The sequence below is a fragment of the Numida meleagris genome, chromosome 5, assembly GCF_002078875.1.
Source record: "Numida meleagris isolate 19003 breed g44 Domestic line chromosome 5, NumMel1.0, whole genome shotgun sequence".
Taxonomy (NCBI): domain Eukaryota; kingdom Metazoa; phylum Chordata; class Aves; order Galliformes; family Numididae; genus Numida; species Numida meleagris.
In genome coordinates, this window is record NC_034413.1 from 26,887,116 (window position 1) to 26,908,796 (window position 21,681).

The following is a 21,681-nucleotide window of genomic DNA, read 5'->3' on the forward strand; positions in this document are numbered from 1 at the left end:
GTGGGAGGGGAAGTGACATCAGGCGGCGGCGGGGGGGTGACCCGGTTCCGCCGAGCCCCGCGGGGGGAGGAGGGAAGGAGCTGTCACCGTGGGATTTCGTCAGCCGCCGCCCGGCCCGGTTCCGGCCCCGCTTATGTAAGGGCGGGGGCGGGCGGCGGCGCTGCCTGGCGGGGTCCGAGCCCCGCGGGGAGGCGGCGGGCGGGCTGGGCTGTGCGGGCTGCTCGGCTCCTGCGTCGCTCCGAGCGGGAGCGCGGGCGGGGGCGGGGGGAGGTCGGCCCCGTTCTCTTCTCGCGGCGAGTGAGGAGCGGGGGACAGCTGTAACGGGCTGAGAGCCCCGCTCTGCTGGCGCTCCGGTTCACGGAAGTACGTCGGCGTTTCCTGATCTTTAACCCCAGTCTGAGCCGTGCGGTATCGGTATTTCCCCGATGCTCAGCTCTTAACTTCTTTGCATTATATAGAGTATGCGTTTGAGTATTGATCATTTGATTCAAAACTCCTTGCAAGACGAACTTGTTATTCCCATAAAAGAGGTAATCTGGGTTGTGTAACTCTGTTTTCTGAAATGAGGTCCTCCTGGCTGTAGGAGGCTTCTCTTTGAAACTGCGAACCACAAGCGGCAATTGAAGTACATCGCTGTTTTTGCAGGTGCTGGAAATGTCAGGTGCTAGAGATACGTGAGTCAGGGGCTAGGGAGGAGAAAGGGGCTTTTTGGGAGCGTCTTGACCTTTTTGTAAGAGTCATATAGAAATTCAGATGTTACAAATATTTCATTTTGGTTTCTGTAGTTGTAAGAGCTGACTTTTCCTGTATAAAATGTGTAGGTGTTGCAGTTGTAAGTACTTTCAGGCAGCAACAAAGTAAACCTACTGAGTTTGATTTGCTTTGTTGTTTGTCGGTGGGGAGATCTTAGTTTTGCTCTTGGATGGAAAATAGGAATTGAGAGCTGCAGGGGAGTGAAAAATCCCGTGGTTCAGCAGCGATAGTTGGTGCAGTGCACAGCAGCTTGTGACACTGAGAGAAGGGTGAAGGTGGGCTGGACAGTGACTGCAGCTAGCAGCGTTGGCCATTCCACTGCGTTCCCAGGAGCAGTCAGGAGCAGCCTGGCACTTCCAGCAGAAGTAGGGATGGTAGATGGGCAGGTGCCTTTATCATCCGTCTGCTGAGTGGCCAGGAGAAGTGTTCCCTGAGTGGTTGTACTGCATCTTCTGTGCTGCAGCACCACCTGGTTCTGAAGCTCAGACTTGATGTTGTTAATTCACTTAGCTCAAAGATGGCCTTACGAGTTGCTCAGTTCGTATAATAGGGGAAAGTTGGCCTGATAAAAGGAGACTATTATCAGTGAGGCAGTCTTGCTAGAACAAAGTGATAGAATGACGTTTCTGGAAAATGGTCTGACTTTTTTTGGCCGAAGCTGCTCTGGTACTTCATGTGGAGATGAAAACATGGTAGAAAGACAGCACATCGCTTATTCAGGGAAATAGTAATAAGAACAGTTCTCCCTAACAAATAGTTTACATAATAACTTCAGTGGCCTATTTTACATGCACTTTACAGTAAATGAGGGCAGCTGACACTTTGAAAGTTGGATTTCTTTGATTCTGTACTTTAAAGAAATACACTCCCTCCCCCCCCTTTTAGCAAGCTTTTCTCCAGAATGGAGAGTGCTTTCAGACAGAAAGATGTCCTTGATTAGATTCAGACTGACTATAAAGAATTCCAATTTCCTATTGATGTATGGGCCAAAATGAAAAATAAAAAAAGAAACAAATTCTGGTTTTCAAAAGTTACACTTGTTTTGTGTTATGTTGCCATTTGTCCTATAGCTCAAGTATTTGTTTTGGGGAGGAGGGGAAATGCAGCAAACTGATCTGTCTTCCCTCTTGAGTTGAACAGAAGTAGGAATAGAACACATGCAGGGAACTGTTTAAATTTGTTCCTGTTTAATTTGTTTATATTTAAACTTTATTCTTCTGGCAGAGCAAGCTGTGATTCAGGCTGCAGCTGTAACAGCCAGTAGATGATCATGGCTCATGCAGTCTCACATAAGCTGACCTCCATGCTCTCAGACAGGGATTTAGAAGGATCTCCTCATTCCTGTCCGTCGATCAAATCAATCTTACTCCTGGGGGATTGCTGTGTACCAATCCTGACCATGAACATGCATGTCATATTAGCAAATAACGTGCGTGCTAAGTGAGCCTGAGTGCATGAGTAGAACAAGGAGTAAAGTTGTCATTAGTTGTGGCGAATTAGTATCTGAAATACATGAAAGACTTGGAACTGGAAAGAGTCTTTCTGAAAGCATACAGCGTTACTGGACTTGAGCAGAGAGCTGCACACTTAGATGTGTTTTCTCCCGATGTTTTATGAAAGCAGCACCATCTACGCTTGAAAATAAGAAGCTAGAACAAAGCAGTACCAGAAAGAATGTATGGATAGGAGATATTTCATAAGGATTTATTGTGCCATGTCTTGACTAAATACATGCAAATAACTCAGCTTTGAGGTACATTGGACAATACACTGGATGCTGCAGAGGCGTGGGGCATACAGTAATGATCGTATCCAAATGAGTTGGTCTGTAGGATGGAGCAGGTGATATTGCATGGGTTAAATCTAGATACTTGGTACTCGTAGGCCCAACAAATGGTGGAGCTGCAATCATTTGTGCTAAAAAGTTTGTAAATTTTCTTTCTTTCTTTCTTTCTTTTTTTTTTCCAACAGAGAATATGAAACAGGAGCCAAAATGACATCCCGATTTGGAAAGACCTATAGCCGGAAAGGGGGAAACGGCAGCTCCAAGTTTGACGAAGTATTTTCCAACAAACGGACCACCCTTAGCACGAAATGGGGAGAAACCACCTTCATGGCCAAATTGGGACAGAAGAGGCCCAGTGTCAAAACGGACATTTCCGAAGTTCCTAAAAGACCCAGAGTTGAAGATGAGGTAACAGAGGATCCATTTGGGTTTGACAGTGATGAAGAATCTCTTCCTGTGTCTTCAAAGAATGTGGCACAGGGTAAAAGCTCCTCTCAGCTGGACCCAAATGAAGCTGCTCAGTCTGAGGACTTCACTTCTCTACTTGAAGCCAACAGCAAAAGTAATCAGCCAGACAGTGGAGAAAATACTGCATCCAGCAAACAAATACCTGCTGACAGTGCTGCTCCTCTCATAAAAGAAAAGAGCACAAGCAAAAATGTGGAAGACAGAGAATGCAAAGGCAGCAGTGCTAAACTCGCATCTGCAGGTACGTTTACTCAACTGTCCAGATAGCTTTGTTGTTCAATTTTTACTATTCTGCATTTAGACTCAGTGCTTTCTGAAATTGTTTGTATGTTCAAACTGTAGGGCGGCTCATAGGATACACTATTTAACTAAAAGCACCAATAAACATCTCACATTTTGCATATTGATCTGAGATCCTTGGCAGTCTAATCCGTGTCTCTCCAGATTCAGATATGACATGTTAGTCCACATTGAGTAGAATAGGATGATAACCTTCTTTTTTAAAAAAAATTGTTCTGATCGCAGTGCTTTTGTCTTTTCAAATACGTGATGGGTTCGTAGTAGTACAGAATGCCTTATTCTGCAGTTACTGGCTCTAGTTTAGTGAAGGTACGCAGTCACTTTGCAAGTGCAGATATAGCTCATGATTTGCCTATTTAATGATTTGTGTGGAAAAAGTAGTCTTCAGAACTTCAGCTGCCTAGAGGCGTGTTAATTTTCTTAATTACCGCATCTTTATCAATGTGTATGTGAAAAGCTTAGGATCTGTAAAACAGAATTCTGTTAAGCTTATTTAGGGGCTGTTTCCAGACCCAAACTGTGAGACATTTTTATGCTTTAGAGAGGGAATTCACAAAACTTTTCTTAGACAAGATCACATGTCATTACATCTCGTTAGAAGTTTTCACATAATGGGCTTATTAAACTGTAGCTTCTAAAATTGGGCAGAAGATCACATTAGATGAACTTTGATGAAGCTGACACCTACTGACTTGCTCTGGATTATCATAATCAACTTTAATGAGAAGTACTTATGTAACTTTGAATTCTCAGATACTGTTAACTTATCCTTGGGATCAGAAATTTGAGAGGACTTTTTCACTTCATAATGCAGTAGACAAGGAAGATCCCAAATAGCGCAAGATATGCACGGCTCAGTAATTTTGTGAGATAGAAGAAAAACTAAGAAAAACCAAGACATGGTAGTGGAACTTGAGTTTGACAGGCGAATAGGTGGAATATGTAGTTTTCTTTCAGTTTTATTCTTACTTTCCTGCTGAAATATTTCTGGTTTTCCTGTGGTTTTCTGTGGTATATTTATTTGTAAATATGGTACACTCTCAATCTGGAAATACAATTTGTTTTTCCAAGTTTGAATTTAGTTTTCTTAAGGGATGGAAGAGACTCATCCCCCAATATTTACAAGGACGTAAAAGAGCAATGAGTTTTCCTGGTGGTTGATAACAGCGCAGATTTCAGAATTAAATGACTTCCACGTAGGAGACTTGTTTGATGAGTATTTTTCGAGTTGGAAAAGAGTGTATGTAAGCTGTGGAGAGAAAATTCATGGTATATGAAAAGCCAGGCAGAGCAGACCTTAACAACCCCTCACTTAGGGGGAAGTTGCTTAACAGTTCACTGAATGTCTGCTCGCCTGGCATGCTTCACTGATGTGTTTGTTACTGACTGCAGATCAGTCAGAAAGTGAGGGACAGTGCGCATCTTGGCCTGATAATGCTTTTCTTTCAGATTGCATTCTTGTGAACAGTTTAATCTTCGTTTTGTTGTGTGTAAAAACCTATTCCATGATTTCTTTTTCTTCAGAAATTAAGTACAAATGAAAATGTACTGAAGTAAGTATAAGAAAACCCAGACTGTAGCTTTGATGACTGTGTTTATTTTGGACAGGTAATACAAATGAAACTTGGAGAGTTTAAGCAGATCGTATGCTTGTGTGTAGTAACCAAAATAAATATGTGGTCCCTGAAAATGTCACTGGGAACACTGAGCAATTAGAGATACTGGTGTAGTCAGCCAATATAAATATGGCTACTTCAAAAGCTGCTTTGTTGTGTTGATTACTAAGTTTGGTGGTACCGAGCTGTCTTTCAGACCCTGAAGAGGGTAAATTTTTTATTGCCCTGTGCTATCCTAAGCTGTATAGTGCATGTACTTCACTCCTTACGTGTCCTTGCCTTCTCCATAATCATTCTCCCCTCCTTGGTGAGTCTTGAACTCTGCCAGATTCAACCAAACTTGTTCAAAGAGCTTATAGATCCTGGAGGCAGCAATTTCTACCATTCCTGAAGAGAGGAGGAAAAAAAAAAGAAAGAACAGTGTTAATAGTCCCACCGTGAGCGAGACGGCAATGTGAGCTCAACCTTAACCCACATACAGTGGTGTATATCTAGTATAGGAAACTAGGTTATATAGGTGCTGATGTTCACGTTGTGCTTGTTTTAAGCACGGTTTGCTAGTCCTTGGCATGATATTGAATTAAGAGAGATGAGCCAAGGTCTCCGGACTTCCTAATAGTTTGTTCCGTCATTGCATTGTAATCCTTACTCTTGAATAAGATGAAAACTGTGGCTATCAGCAAGCTGAGAATTACACTTCACTCTGACTTTGCTCCAAATGTACTTCTTTGCCTCAGCGTTCATTTCTTTGGTTGTTAAAGTGAAGGTGATGCAACATCAGTTAGTTTTAACTAATATTTGGTATTAAAAAGCTGTCCCTTTTTTTTGTTGTTGTTGTTTCAGTAGTTGTGCAACTTTTTTGTAATGCAGTTGGGCATCTTTATCTTTTATTTAAAATGGCATGACTTATTGGTCTATTTTTTTCCCAGTAGCCTTCGGCTTGTAGTTGTAACAATCTCATTTGAAAGGCTTTGAGAAGCTCTTAATGTGGAACACTTCTCATAATCTTTCCCTTATGTCGCTTGATCAAGGCTTAATGCGGTGTAAAGAATGTTCATGAGTAATCCTGTATGTAAGAAAGAGGCAATTTGCAGATAGTAGGTGTTTAGGTAACTCAGAAATAGTAAAAGAGTATTCAATATTAATAGCCGCTGTTAGGTCACCTTTGTTAAGGTGGAAGAACTTGGTAGCTGGAAAGAAATTTGAGTCAATTGAAACTTATGTAAATGGTAATTCATATCAAGCAGAAATGCAACAATGCAGTAGTTAGCAGGTAAATTTTTTATGAGCGAGGCAGACTTGCAGTGGAATAAGATGAAACCATACAGATACGTGCATATTTGGATTTCTGAAATACCTCGGTGGGTTTTTTTTAAATGTTAGACTTGCTTTAGTTTACCTGTCAAAGAATAATATTTGATAATAAATTTACCTTCACACGTGGCTTAATGTAAAAAAAAAAAAAAAAAAGTCTGGAGCCTTGCAGAGCAAATTGTGAAGTGCTAGTTCTAAAAAAAAATTATCTCTTGTTAGAATATTTAAGAAAGCTTAACTTTTACAATTCATGTCGCACGCTTTTTCAGGTGCAAAGTAAAGTCGAAGCTTGATGCAGTTTAAGAAATGGTACAGCACTTTATACTTAAATTAGTGTATGGGTGTATTTCAGATTGGATAACTGTAGTTTCTGTACTCCAGCCACTTCAGTGTAGGGAGATGCTTCTTCTGTGCTTCTGGCTTTCTTACGTGCTGCGTATGCATTGTGACTGTGAGTGGTGAGACCACCTCCGTCTCGTGTGTGAGCCGCAGGGCAGCGTTCTGCACCTTGAGCTTCGGGAGACTGCTCTGCCCCAAGGTGTCTGTGCGTCCCATCGGAAATGGCACTCAGGTCGGGTGGTGCTTCAGGTGTTTGGTATGTCCCATCTGTGCGTGCCTCATTCCTCTTCCTGCACTGTGCAGTAATGCTACTTACTTATCTTAACTCTAAGTTGAAATATTTTAAGTAAGTATTTGAAATGGTAGGGTGGTTTAAAATGTCTCCTCAGGATACAGAGAGGTGTAGGAGTAGTATTCCTTTCCATTGTGTTATGCTAAGTATGTTTTGGGGGGATACTGTCTATGCAGTGGTGTTTGAGTTTGTGGTTTGCTTTTCTTTCTTTTTTTAGAGTAAAAGGACAAATGATTGCATGTCAAGTGTTTGTGAAACTCTCCTTTTTTCCCCCCTAACATGCAGAGTATTTGTGAAAATCTCTACTGAACATTATCATTTGCTGTTGTGTAGTAGTATTCAAACAAATCTTTGGTTCCTATGTTCTTTCACTCTTGGGACCATAAGGAAAAATGTGGCTGTTGTGTGCCGTGTAGTTCTTCAGTGTTTCTCAGTAGTTCTTAATGCCCTTGTTTCTCACTTGGGGCTCGTGCACGTACCAGTAGCAAATCTCAATGACAAATGCAGTCTTGCTTAATAACTTCAGCTTATGCAATGCAGGAGTACGTGATACAGTTTTGCTTAACTGCTTCATGACTTCTCGTGTACAGAGTCTGTTTTTGCTTAGTTGCCTAGAAAGAGGACTGAGTGAAAAGAGTAAGGTGCAGAAAAACGGTTGTTCTGAGAAGAAGATACTGTGAGCCATCAGGTCTGTTCCCTATGGACTGTCCTGATAGCGCTCTGATGGATGTGTCTGCAAAGCCTCTGCATCCTGATTATGTGGGTGGGGTGCCCTATCTTTAGAGCTGGGTTTCAGCTTCTCAAATGCAAGGTTAGCAATACTTCAAAATTACACTGGGCAACAAGATTTGTCAGCATCTTCGAAATTCTTTCAGAGCTTCTATTTTGTGTTCAACTGTGGCACGGACATCTAAGATAATAGTTAGACTTGTGTGATCTTACCTTATCTTCCTTTTGCAGAGTTGTTTAATGCATTTTGTTAACTTATTTAGGAAGAATTTCAGTTACGTCATGTTCTGTCCAAAAATGGAGCAAAAAGCTGGGGGGAATATGAATGAGGCCTGTGCATTTGGCTGTCTTAGGAGACAGCTGGTAGCAGCCATGATTAAAAAGAACTGCAGCTGTGCTCAGCCTGGCTCAAAACATTAAGAAACTGATAGTTGGGAGGGGGGAAAGGTTTGGCAGAAGATGTGTACCTGTAGAATTTCAGTGTGGCAAAGCTTATTTAGATGACTGTGGTTATGCAAAGTGTACAGTTGGTGTTTATCCCCCAGCCTTCTCTTATCTTGTTCTTATGTTTCCTCCTGTTTGAGTTGTCCCTTCTCCCATACATGCAAAATACTGTGATACTGGTTCTCTTTTTTCAAAAGTCTGAAAGAACTGAAATTCTGCTTAAACTTCAATCTGTATATTGATTTCCTAAAATAGCAATACTGGAGAAAATGGTGTTTGGGAAGGAATCTTCTGGTTGACAGTCAAAAGTTCTCTGGACACAAGCTTCCCTCATTTTTAAAAAGTTGAAATAACTGCATTCAGAAGAGTTGTTGGGTGCTTCTGGCAGAAGGAGCCTGCTAACATGCATACCTCTCCAGCTGGCCAGGCGTGCAGGGGAGTAGGAAGCAGTTGGTGAGGCAGCCATTTCAGGCTCCAACTGCTGAGATCTGTAGTACTGTATTGCTACTGTACCATTAACTGCATGGAAAATGTTTTTCAACTCCAAGCTGTTAGTTCATATTTTCATTTAAGAAATTTCAACTGTATTCACTAAAAGATTTCAACTTATTTCCGAATGGTGTTTGAAGCCAGACTGACTTAAAAGTCTAAGGATAGATTTTTTTTTTTTAAATGGTTATCAGTGCTGCTGTATTATAATGTGCTTTATTACTTTGTTTTCAGAAAGGCTTGCAATACAGGAGTTGGTGGAAACAAGCGTTTATTAGCATGTGCCAGCTACTTGTGTTGCTGGTGACACTTTGTCTTGTTCTCCCTGCGAGGGGGAAGCAGTTATCTTGCTGGGTCAGCTTTCTCTCGCTGTACCTAGCAAGCGATGCCCTTCTCAGTTACCAGGGAATAGGAACGCGCCTGTTCCACTGCGCTTTCCATCAGAGGTGAGGATGAGAGGCAGCTCATTCAGGCTCTGAAAACTTGTATGGAGTATAGGAGCTCTTCTGACGCTTGCCTTTGATGTTGCACAACTTCTCATCGCCTCAGGACCATTTTAGTTTTAGATTTCTGACCAAATAGTCTTGTTTGCAGTGTTGTAGAGGTTTTTCAAAGCTTAATTACTTCTGCGAGATGAAAAACAAAGGGCTTTTAGCATTGTTTGCTATAACTGTGGTTTGTCCTACACTTGAGAGAGCTGTGAACTTTGAATACAGATGGGGTATAGGCATTGATAGCATGCTGTATGTTATTTTTTGTTCTTATTTCATATAATATCATTGTCTCCTGAGTTACAATTTGGGTGCACTTCTCTTCTGAGTATATACTTGCAAGAAGAAAATCAGACTTTAAATGAGGTTTTCAGAACATTGTAGAAGACTTAGACAAAATTATGAGGAAGAGTGAAGGAGGAATTACAGGTATTCCAGCTGTAAAAGATGGAGCTGTAAGGCTGTACCTGCAGCTTGGTTGAAAATACCTATCTGGGAAAACAGAATCAATGTGCAAGGGATCGTTTGGGGAACTGAATGCGTAGCTTGGTACGCAGTAACTGAATATGCAGTGGGGACCAGTGACCAGGTAGACTAGCTGGTCACTGCTTGTCCAGACATTAGAAGATGAAAGGAAAAGCAGCTAGGTTGTTACTTAGGAAACAAGCGACCAAAAGGACATCACCACTTCCTCTAACATTGAAAAGTGTGCCTGGGACAGAGGCGGGTGGTTAGGACTGTGAAGATCTCCAGCGCGAGTGGTGGTCACGTCAGCTTGCCTTTGCTAAGAAAGACCTAAATTTTCAAGGAAATGTAGAGATTTTGAAGAAGTTTTGCTCTGGCTGACAGGAGCCATCATTTTTTAGTCAGTATGTGACAGCCCTCGGAATACCTGGTGGTAGTGCGCTTTCCCAACGAGGACAAATGTCTGTGAGGAATTACTTCATATGGATTAAACAGAGGCCAAAGGTGAGCAGCTGTGATGTGGTGCTCGGGGTTTGGTCTTCTGCGGGGAGCCCCAGTCCGGGGGTGTTGTACCAGCAGCAGTCCTCCTGACAGCCAGCAGGCAGGCTGGCCTGAGCTTTTCTTACCGAACCCTGGCAACCTGTAGCAATGTACTTGTTTACTTCAGAATTTCTGTGTTGAAGATCTGTATTTCTATTAGAATTGTCTAGCATCCTGCATGAAGCCCAAGTACAGTTCTGCTTCACTAAATGAGAGAAAAACGGCACTATGTGATGACTACTGGACTCACAGATGCCGACACAGGTTCTGTCCGGCTCCACAAAGTCATGTGCTGGATGCCTGGGTTAAAACAGTGTCTGTTTAGATGCTGAATGCTGTACCACTAAGTGGAATGGCCGTGTCTAGGTGATATGGAAAAAATACAAGGTGTCTTCTTGTCTCATACTCTGTATGTTTAGAGTAACTAGCTGAAATGAGGAGCTGTAGTGTAATCAAGAATTCATTAATGTATATCTTTTTAAATAGTAAATTTGGACTTTCCATATAAATTACTTTAGAATTTTCATATTTGGAGTGTACAAAAGGGAAAAAGAGAAACAAAATATTTTTAAGGAAAATAGTTTTTTGATAGCAATAAACTAAATCTCATCACTTTAGGGTTCTCGTGGAACTCTGCAAAATAATATAGAACTTAAAGCATCTTCAAAGAAGCAAAACTGCCTCTTCAACCTGAATGTGAATTTGGTGGGAACTCATTTTGATTCAGTGTAGAGAGTGAGCATTACTTAGAATCTGTAATCATAGCTTTGGGATATGGTGGTTCTATAATTTTAGCTATTTCAGTGAGTGTCAGCTATGAAACTGGTCTTGAGAGTCTAATCTTTTGAGGCTCTTATGCATCTTATCTTCTGTTTATGTCTGCTAACAGATCTTGCAGGCATCAATGGATAATGATGTTATCTAAGTGGTAAAAATTTTCTCAATTTCTTAGAATTGTATATTTTATATCCATAAGCTTTTTCTGTTTCCCAGGTGTTCTATCATAGGCAGAAAACATAGCAAAGGAATTTAGTCTGTAACCTTTTCTCCTTACCAACCAAAATATTTGATTTCCCATGTACAGTAGAAAAGAGAAACTAATGAAACTCATTTTCATATTTGAAAAAAAAAAAAAAAAAAAGATGGCTTTTTCTACAGTTAGTAAATCTGTCCAAACCAGTGAAGACACTGTATGTCTTGGTTGGGCTCTCTGCCCAGAAATGAAGAATATGATACAAGCACCGGGTAAAGATTCGTCTTTTCCTTTAGCTTGGCCAGCTTCAAGTTGGAAAGTGATGCAGCTTTATGCTCTGGAAAATTGGTGAGAGTATAACTAAGCCGTAATAAATGTTCCTGAATGTTGAAGAACGTCAGGCAAAGCTCATAATGAGCTTACAAACTGTTTCCTCCATCTTGTGTCAGTGCTTCGTTCACGTGCTGGATCCTGTTAATGTATGTGCCCTCAGTAGATGGAGATAACAGATAGCCAGGTCCTGGATGCCAGTCTTTATTTCCAATCTTACTGCCTGCTTTTTTGATGTTTCTTTTTCTTGCCTTTTCCTCTGCCTGGGTGGTCAGATGTCATCTGGAGAGAAATAGAGGAATATGCAGTTGGATTCATGCCACCTGCCTACCCTTTAAAAGGTGTCATGGCCGTTGACTAACATCTATGCATTCGCAATAAATTCTGTGAATTTGTGTGGCTAATACTAAAAGAAACCTAGTTTAAGTCTGTGATTAGTTTCCTGTGGATAGCAATTTAATCATGTTCTTTTTAGTTTTAAAATGAAGGCTTTTCCAGCTGGCTGCACAGCAGTAAAGGTGCATAAGGTCCCATTCGACATAAGTGAGAGAAAGCAGTGTTTTTCATCCATAACTTCAGGAAACCTTGGCTAGCAGTCACCAAGAACTGGTAGAAGTGAGAGAAAGCTAACCTGGAGTTCAAGTTAGTGCTACTAACCTTTAATACTGTCTGCACTTTGTAGAGTGAATGGGAAAAATATGCATTCAGTTTGCTTATGCGTTAGCATTTTGACATGTTAGCCTGTTTTAATGTTAGCATTACGAGGCTAATATAGATTGTCCTTCTGTTCGTGTCCTAGTTAGCTGGTTTTGGTCAAACTCTGAGTGCTAAGGAGAGATGCTAAAGATGCATTGCTATTACAAGTGCTGTGAAAGATGAAGTTGAATTGATTAATCTCCTCCTTCACCTTCTCCTGACTCTGCACGCTTACAGAGAACGCGCACTTAGCAGTGGGTGCCTAATCCTGCTTAGGGCAGCACAGCCGGCGAGGCAGCACGAGTCCCGGCGCGTGACCGCGGCCAGGCGGGTCGATGCTGGGAGGTTGCGCGCTCGCGGTGCTCTGCCGCCCTGCAGCTCTTCTGAGCAGCAGTTTGCATTGGGAGTCAGTGTTCCCACACGCTGAGATGCCGGCCTGTGCTCAGAGTAACTTCTAAACAGCGTTTTAGTAAGGCACTAAAGCTCTGTTGCTGAGTTGTTAACCAAAAGGATATAGGGTTCGACTTCAGGCAACTGGTGTTGGACTGGAAATGATGATTTGATTTCACAGAGTTGAAATTGATGTGTTCAGCCTTGGAGCTGAGCTACTTAGTCTTACAAGTTAAATGGAAATTAGATTGAATTGAAATAGAGGCTGGGGTGGGTGTATGTTTGGTGTCTGGTTTGGATGATGGTATTTTTGCCAACAAGAGTGTTAAGTTTCCAAAAGGATTTTTTTCCATCAGCTTTGTGTGGGATTGTATCTTGGTATATGTTGTACCCTGAGCACATTCAGGCCGTGAAATTATTGACTCTTGCAGATTGCTTAGTTAATGGCAAGAGTTGATCTTTTATCAGGACTTCAGTTTTCCTTGCCAAGTAGGAAAGACTTCATCAGATGTCAGATCTATGGTGAGAAGTGGAGAGAGCTGCTATTAGGACTTCCTGTTTCTGCATTAGCACGCGTACTGCTTTTAGGCCCTGCCTGGAACAAATGTCAACCAAGGTTGAATTAATGCAGCTGTAAACACCGTTTTGGTGAACCATGAGTAGGAATGAGGGCGGTACCATAACGTGGACCTGAATGCTAGATGTGTAACTCTGGGTTGTTTCAGTACAGTGTAAATTTTCTGTAATGTCATCAGAGATGATATGAGAACGTAGCAGCTTGAGCTGTGTAAAAAAAATTCTGATGAAGATCTCTGAAGCTGTCCAGGCAAAAATTGAAGGAGCTGTAGTTCGTCGTAATGGAATGAGTGTGGGAAGATGGGTAGAAATCCTGGAAACGCTTTGAGCTCCTGAGATGGCTCTGCACCATGTGATGCTTCTGTCCTCTCCTCCTTTGCCCCCACCTTCTCCTCCCTTCTCCCCAGGTACTTTCAGGTGGTTTCTGGTGTTCTCCAACTGTATTGCCTTCCAAAGTCATCAGACAGAAAGCTTTGCGTGAATTACTCTCTGATAGTTTTTGAGCCATGTGAACAAAGTGATTCCTCAGTCCTCTTTTTCAGTTGTCTTCCCACAGTAGGAAAAGATTTCCATTAATATCAGTGGTCCTGCTTGACTGTTCCAGCATGGCATTTGCTCTGGAAAACTATTGGACTTAATTTTTTTTCTTTAAGACAATATATAACTAAAGATAGAAGGTAAGGAGCATATTGGAGGTTGTCCTCCAGCCTTCAATTACTGTTATTTTTATGGATGATGGAAAGCTAAAAAGAAAATAATTCTTTTTACTCTCACAATTTCTGGAAGCCTTGTTATTTTTTTTTTTAAGACCTTTCACCAACTCAACGAGTCTGTGTGGTGTTTTGTGCTGTATAACTGAACAGAACGTTTTGTGGGTGAGAGCCCTGCTTTTTCCATATAGTACGATGAAGAAGTAGTGGTGCTTCTGAGGATTGTGAGAGAGCACACTTCGAAGTGTATACCTTCTAAAATAAGCACCCATAATACGCCTTACTTTTAATGAAAAAATGAAGTTGAAATCTGAGACATCTTAAAGTCAAAATTATTAGAGGGAGCTGACTAAAGGATGTAGGTGTACTATCTAAATAGAATGTTTTGCTTTCTTGAAAAAAAAAAAGTCAAGAATTGCATTCACCCTTTGTACATGACCTTAAAATGAAAAGACAAGCAGTAGTTCTAGAGATAGGCCTTGTGGCTACAACGACTGTTCTGTTGTGTTCGATATGTGGACTAGCATTTAGACCATCTATCTAATAAGTGTCTGCTTATGTTAAGCATGTACCTGAAGAAGAGGTATGAACAAAACGTTCTCTGTATATTCATGTAGTCTAAATTATGTAGCTTTAGGTGTTCAATGATTAAAAGTTTTTGTTGGAAAAGCAAAGGTTTATCACTGGAATAGCGGTGGGATTTTGAGAACTCAGTTATATTCACACATCTGGAGCGTTTTTGTATATCTAGAAGAATATAACTTGAATATCTTGCAGCGTTTGAACTTGAATTTTTTTGTGTCTAGTGGTCATCAAAGCTGATTGGGAGATTAATCACTGTAGTCACTTACCTAAAACTGAAGTTGGGTCATGTGCATCTGACTGAAAACATCTCTGTGTGTTTAGTGGGAAGGAGAAGGAGTTTCACTTCTGATATTCATCAGCAGTTCCTAAGACATCCCTATCCTTCTCCTGATGTAAACTAGATCGTAAAGTAAAGCAAGGGTACGTACATGTGTGGGGGTATTATTCCATCGCCTGATAACCTTATTTTGCCCGCAGTCAGTTAGATTGGTTCTCTCATGCTCTAGTAATTAAGTTCTAGACTTACAGACCAAACAAATGACAATTAGTGCAGAAGGTTGTTATGGTTCTTAGGAATATTGTGCTAACACCTGGAAAAAAGACTCTAGTGAATTACTGTTATGTGATACTGCTGATGTGAAATCACTTGGGAGATTTCTTCTGGCATACGAGCCCCAAAAGAGCTTAATTGCAGTTAAAATCAGGAGGAGAAATTACACTGCCTCTTCTAAACCACAGAGTATCTAATCATACACATCTAATACTTTCTTTTTGTTTTGTATTTTCTCTGTGTTTTGCACCTGTAAGTAAATAGAAATGTTGCAGTTTCCTACAGTCCCGCTCACTTCATCTGTAATAGTCAACACAGATGGATATAGTAATTTTTGAAGTCAAGAATAAATGATCAGGATCATTGATGTTGTACACCTTTGGCAGTAACCGAGTGATTTGCAGTGGATAGTTACAGAAGCTCCCGCCTGGCTGCTGTTGATCCACTGCTGGCAAGAAGATGGGAGGTTCACCAGGTGTTCCTTGAGCAAGTACTCACCTGAATATCACCGTTCAGTTTTGCACTAGTGCATTGTGACCGTCCAGTTTTAGAGTCAAACTTTGTCTCTTGTACAGAAAACAGCTTACTAGTTAAATTTTTCATCAGCCTTGCTTACGAAAAATCCTTCCGGTGGCAGTTAGCATACTCCCTAAATTTTAGGGAGTGTGCTTTAGATAGTGATCTTAAGTGAAAGACCTAAATATGTACTCCCTGAGTATCTTTCCTTTATTAAAATGATCTTTACTTTTAAATACTCCATTTTGTTTTTAAGATCTGGAAGTTTGAGAACGCATGTGTGTGTTACAGGGTAGTCATGCGTTTTGTGATGTTGTAGCAGCAGGGTGTTTAAAAAATGGCAGTCAGATTTTTACAGTGTAGTTTGTTAGTTTATTTAAAAACAGATTCTTTGTGGTTTTGTTCTTCGGGTTTTTTCTCCAATTTTTTTTTTTAACATATGGTAACTTGAATGTGTGAGGCACAGATAAATATTTGTTTGGCCTCTTCAGTCTCTTTTCCAGGAATGATATGTACATCCTCCTGAACACGGAAAGGCTGAGAGACCTGGGCCTCTTCAGTCTGGCAGAGAAGGCTGAGAGGGAATCTCATAACTGTTTATAAATATCTGATGTATGGGATTCAAATAGATGGGGCAGGCTCTTTCAGTGGTGTGAAGCATCAGGACAAGAGGCAGTGGGCAGAAACTGTAAGACAGGAAGTTCCATGCAAACACAGGGAAGAACTTCTTCACTGTTCGAGTGGTGGAGCATAGGAACAGGCTCCCCAGAGACGTTGTGGAGTCTCCTCCGGAGATATTCAAGACCCATCTGGATGCCTATCTGTGTGACATGTTGTAGGGAACCTGCTTTAGCAGGGAGTTGGACTTGATCTGCAGACGTCACTTCCAACCCCTACAATTCTGTGATCTTATTCTGTGTTTTAGAATATAAATGATAGCTGTGATGGTAATGATTGAAGCTATCCTGTTTCTACCAGTACAACCCAAGTGCAAATAATTTAGAATTTGTTTCTAAATGGGGACAGTTGGAATGTAATGTGCGTATGCTCATGTGTATTCTATTCCTTCTCTGGGAAGAATAGATTTGATTTGTTCCTGATATGACATGGTACTCTATCCTTAGGATAGAAAAACCATTGCCTTTCCACGTACATGTACTGAAACGTCTTTGCAGCAATTCAACAAAATGTTGTTGAGTAAGCAAAGAATGACATTGTTAAATGTATGTATTTTAAATTTTAAGACTATAAAATAGGAGCATTAAGACTGCAAAATGAAATGTATTTTAGTGAGAGACTGAAAATCAAATTTTGTAGGTTGAATTTGCTGGTTTTCATGCCTGTGTACTACAGTAGCATTCAGTTGCCAGTAATATGAAAAATGGTGGGGAACGAACACACTGTACACTATCAGATGCCATAATATTGATTGGGCATGTCAAGTCATCGCTAGCAACAGATTGAAATGGGAGTAACAAGATTTCTTGTAACATGTACTGATAGTGAAAGACCAAGATTGAACAAGATTCCATTGCTGAGATGGCTAGGATTGATGTTCTGTAGAGAATATAGTGTTACATTTAATATATGCTGTGAAGAGCTTTTTTTATTTCTAGCTGACTGTTGAAGTTTCAATGTCAGCCCTCAGGTAAACTCCCGGAAAACTTGGATGCGGCCTGAGCTACTACTTGTCAGGTCTCCCTGAGGAGTTGCACCTAGGGTTAGATCCATTTCCTGCAAAGCTTGACTTGCTAGTCATCGCTTTTAGTAGAATATCTCCGCTTGTGCATTAAAATTCTTTCATAATCAGTATGAGCAAGGGTGGGCATTTAAATGATGCAATTTTAATTTTAAAGCAAACGAACAAAAAAAATCCCAGAAAAGGTGCTGATGTTTGCTTTCCTCATCAAGAAGGTTGAAATGTTATGGTCAGTGCAATGAAATTTCTATGCCACTTGGATAAATGGTATCTGATTAAGTTTAGTGTGATCAGGACTAGTGTGAAAGGATGCTGAAGCATTCATATTAGTGGTGAGTTTGGAAAGCGTTTGCTACATAACAAAGCCAAAGCTTAGGAGTTTGCTTGCTGTGAGTGGAGTGTCCTCCATTACTGTGGCATTCTGTACCTGTTTTTTGACACGCATTCTTTTCTTGCATTTTGTTCCACTCATTGCTGTCACAGTTCCTTCTGCATCTGTGGTACAATTCATCATCTGCTGCACTTCGTGTGTTAGGGTCTTCTGCATTCCAGCCAGGCTGCCGGCCTCGTGTCTCCTGGCCTAGGCTGCCAGTGCATCGAGTGCTGGTAGCGCAGTAGCAGGAGGCACCCTGCTTCCCTCTGTGGTTTGACTGTTTCACAGAAGTTCCATAGAAGTTTCCTGGAAAACGGATGAGCAGAGTGAGCGCTCCTGAATGGTTGTTTTTTTTTTGTATGTGTGAGCTGGAACAACAGAATGTGGCAGATGCAGATAAAATCTTTGTGAAACTAAAGTGCCAAATCCATGGAGCTTTTGTTCGTGTTCTGGAAGACCAAAAGCAATGGTTTCCCTACTAGATGTTCTGTCTTTCCTGGCATTACTGTATTGTGAGTGCTGGTCAGACCTGACAAAAACTGCTTACAGCTGGATTTCTTCTCCTTGACAGTGTATGATGCAAGCGTGGCTGTGGGTCAGACAAGTGGGAGATGAACTTTGGCAGCAGCTGGTCATTGGATCTGTAGAAGTACATTATAAAAACTGCTCTTAAGAAGTAATACACTTTAAAATTGTGATGAGGATCAGCTTATCTCTTTTTCTTCTGGAAGTCTGAATATTTCAGTTGGATGCTGAAAAATGAGACAACAGATGCTGAGATGTGTGCTGTTCTGCTCAGGGTACATTGGTCAATACTGTTACGGTACAAGATGTAAGGATTTTTAGTACAGCATTTTAAGTACAGGTGTTACTGGATTACTTTTACTGATTTCAGTAGCTGTACGGTTAGTATGGCAGGCAGTGAGTTATACGGTAGTTCTCAGGAAATTTACTTGATTGGTAAAGTTCTGTAGCCAGTGCTGATTTCTATTTCTACTGTTACGGTGCCTCACTGCTGTCTAGTTCTTAGACCAGGAGCATACAAACGAGTGGCTGTAACTTGCTCCTGCAGCCCCTTTACTGACTACAGTGTGCAACCATAATTGTAGTATTAAAATTGAGCATGTGCAAACTTAGCCAATCCACTGATTCTTATGCTTCACATTAGCAGTGCTGGAACCTGTTCTTTTCAAGTTGCAAAAGGAAAAAAAGCTCTTTAAGAAGGGTGTGTGAAACAAAGGAGACCTTAGCATGGGCATAACAAAACTTAACTTGAAGCACTACTGTAGTTTCAGGGGTTTGTTACAAAAAAAGACTTTGTGGGGAGGATAATACGACACCCATATCCTATGTACTGGAAGGATTTTTTTTCCCCCTAATGTAATTAGAAAATGCATTATCACCACCCTTTATCTCTAATTATTCGTTGTAAGACACTGTGATAAGCAGTTTAGGATTTTAACTTTTGTCAAATGCTTCATTGCAGACTTCTCTCTTTTTTTTTTTTTTGTAAAGGTTGCATACAAAGTATGAAGTGCTTGTATTTAGGGCTTACTGTTGTTGGGTTTTTTTCATGATGCGTTTGTTTTCAAAGTGACACTTATTTCAAACTGGTGTGTGTGTTTGCTAGTGATGGGGAGACTTTATTATAGCAATAGCTTTAAACTGGAAAGCTTAGAAAGCCTACCAGTATAGGTCGGGAGGATCAAGACTCTTTTACTGTTTCTTTACTATTAAGCACTGAATGTTTACTGTTATTGTGATTTTTTTTCGAAGTATGTCTGCAAGTGTGATTATTGTTTTAATAGTGATTTTTAGCAATAATTCTGTCTTTTTTATGTAGATAAAATGCAGAATTTGAATGAAGATGATGAAAAGAACAGTCATTTCATCTTTGAGAGTGCTGAAGACAGTAACAAAACGACTGCTGAAACCACAGACACTTCTGGATACAAAATTGAAGCCAAGGACTTGCCTGATTCTTGGGACTCCCACGTTGGAAAACCAACAGACTCTCTATCGGAAGCATCTCAGATGAAGGGGCCTTTAAGAACTCACTTGTATGAATGGGACGATGAACCTGAAGACTCCAGAACTGGAGAGTACATATTAGATTTTGACAGTGAGCATCTCTCAGAGATGAAGAGCAAGGATGAGGAGGGTGATAAAGAAGATACAGAAAATCCAAAGGAAGCCATTTGTGAAGAACTTGTGCAAACTATTCCTAGGCCAAGCAACTGTAGGACATACTGTAGATCCAACAAAGCAAAACAACAGGGGGCAACAAACTTTGACAAGCTAATGGATGGTACTAGCCAGTCTTTATCCAAAGCAAACAATGAGTCAAATAATGATGGTCTGAACCCAGCAAAAAAAGCTTCTTTAAGTAGTGGGACCAGTTATAGAGGGACAGTTGGACGGACTAGAGACTACACTGTTCTACATCCATCTTGCTTGTCAGTTTGTAATGTTACTATACAGGACACCATGGAACGAATTGACGAATTTACCACAGCAACCCCTACTGACCTTGGAGAAGCTGGACGTTTAAGAAAAAAAGCAGACATTGCTACTACAAAAACTACAACCAGGTTTCGACCAAGCAATACCAAATCCAAAAAGGATGTCAAATTGGAGTTTTTTGGGTTTGATGATCAAGATGAGGGAGAGGGAGATGAAGGTGCCTCTAGAAGTTCTGGGAGTTCCAATTACAAAATTAAGTACTTTGGGTTTGATGACTTGAGTGAAAGCGAAGATGAAGATGAAGAGTGGCAGAGAACAGAAAGGAAAGCTAGCAAAAAACGAACTAGGACTGCGCCATCACCCTCACTACAGCCAACCTCCGACAGCAATGAAAACTGTTCCCAGGATAATCAGGTCAATACTAACACAGGTAAGCAGAGCTCTTCTAGAGTACACATTAAATACTTAAACGTGTCAGCGTGCTGGCTTTTTTGCATCCCTCTGCAGATTGAAGAATTTCTGGTTTTGTTTCCAGTTTTCAGCAGCAAAGCTGGTATCTCTTTTATGTAGGTGGTACATATCTGTATATTTGTGTATACACACATGTGTAGACCATGAATAAAATTGTTTAGGCAGAATTTGCTGAGCAAGTTCTGATGCTTGCGTGCCTTTGGAAAAATTAAACTGTTGCTTAGTTGTCAGTGTGTCCCATGTGGTGACTGATCAAAGCTGAGTGAAGATATGTTCCTGAAGAAGGGGAGAAATAACTGGTGAAAGTAGTCTTTCATATTTTTCAAATTGAGAAGTCTAATACCAAAAAAGTCATGCATGTTGGATTAAGTATTTCAGAATGCTGCTGCTGCTGTAGGAGCTTCATGGTCCTTCACTTTGGAGCATGAAGCTGCCAAGAAGTTTTTATCCATTCCTTGAAGGGTAAGACTTTGTCTTGAGGGAAGTATTCAAGTCTAGCCTCATAAATGCTGAAGAAACTGCTGTTTCCCTGTACAAATAGTTTCTGCTGAAATAATTGAGAAATAAAATTTTGTAGGAAAAAATATTTTTTTCTCTGTTAAAATTACAGTGTTCTCTAAGAGCAGAATTGTCTGTAAAACCTTTTAAGCAAAGGTAAATATTACTGCTAATGATTTTTGTAAACGTTGGAAGAAACAACTTGATACTGATACTATACAGGAAATGTGTTTTCAAACAAAAATAAGAGTTGTTCTCTAATTATAGTGAGATGCTTGCATTCCAGCCTCTTTGAAAAATGGGTTTCACTTACAAGGTCACTTATGAAATGCCCCATCCGAGTTCTTCTCTCTGACAAGTTTATGTTTAGCCGTTTATTCCAAGGAAAAAAATCTCTCATACAGTTAAGGCAGCTGAGATGCTGATCCCTCAAACATTCCTTTCAGCTGCTGTGCTCTGGAGCCTCAGCATACCTCCAGTTTGCATCCAGCACCGCAGTCACAAAGGAGACTGTTATGTTCTGAGCTGTCACGGATTTTTTCTGACATGTTTGAAGAGATTGCCTTGGCACAAGTAGATGTAAATTTGTTTGCTAGAAGTTCACAACTGGGAGAAAGTAAGTTCAGTAATACAAATGTGACTATTTCTGCAAATCAAGTTAAGGGAAGCTCCGGAGACCAAATGGACTGTATCGTTAGTGCAAGAAAAAATGCAGAGCAGGTAAATAAAATGTGTTAGTCTTAGACTGTCTCTCACTGAACTGTCTTTTCTGTGGTTCAGTTGTCCACTACAGTCACTTCCTGAAATGGTGAAAACCTTGAGGTG

At 40.7% G+C, this 21,681-nt stretch overlaps 1 protein-coding gene across 2 annotated transcripts in view; it reads left to right on the plus strand.

Moving 5' to 3' along the window:
• Nucleotides 14–21,681, plus strand: part of WAPL (WAPL cohesin release factor) — a 63,424-nt gene continuing 41,756 nt past the window's right edge. For both annotated transcript variants that reach the window (XM_021399665.1, XM_021399666.1), the window contains exons 1-3: nt 14–135; nt 2,725–3,248; nt 19,268–20,317. In XM_021399665.1, the coding sequence (XP_021255340.1) occupies nt 2,747–3,248; nt 19,268–20,317 (1,552 nt within the window). In that variant the 5' untranslated portion in view covers nt 14–135; nt 2,725–2,746. The remainder of the gene's footprint in view (nt 136–2,724; nt 3,249–19,267; nt 20,318–21,681) is intronic.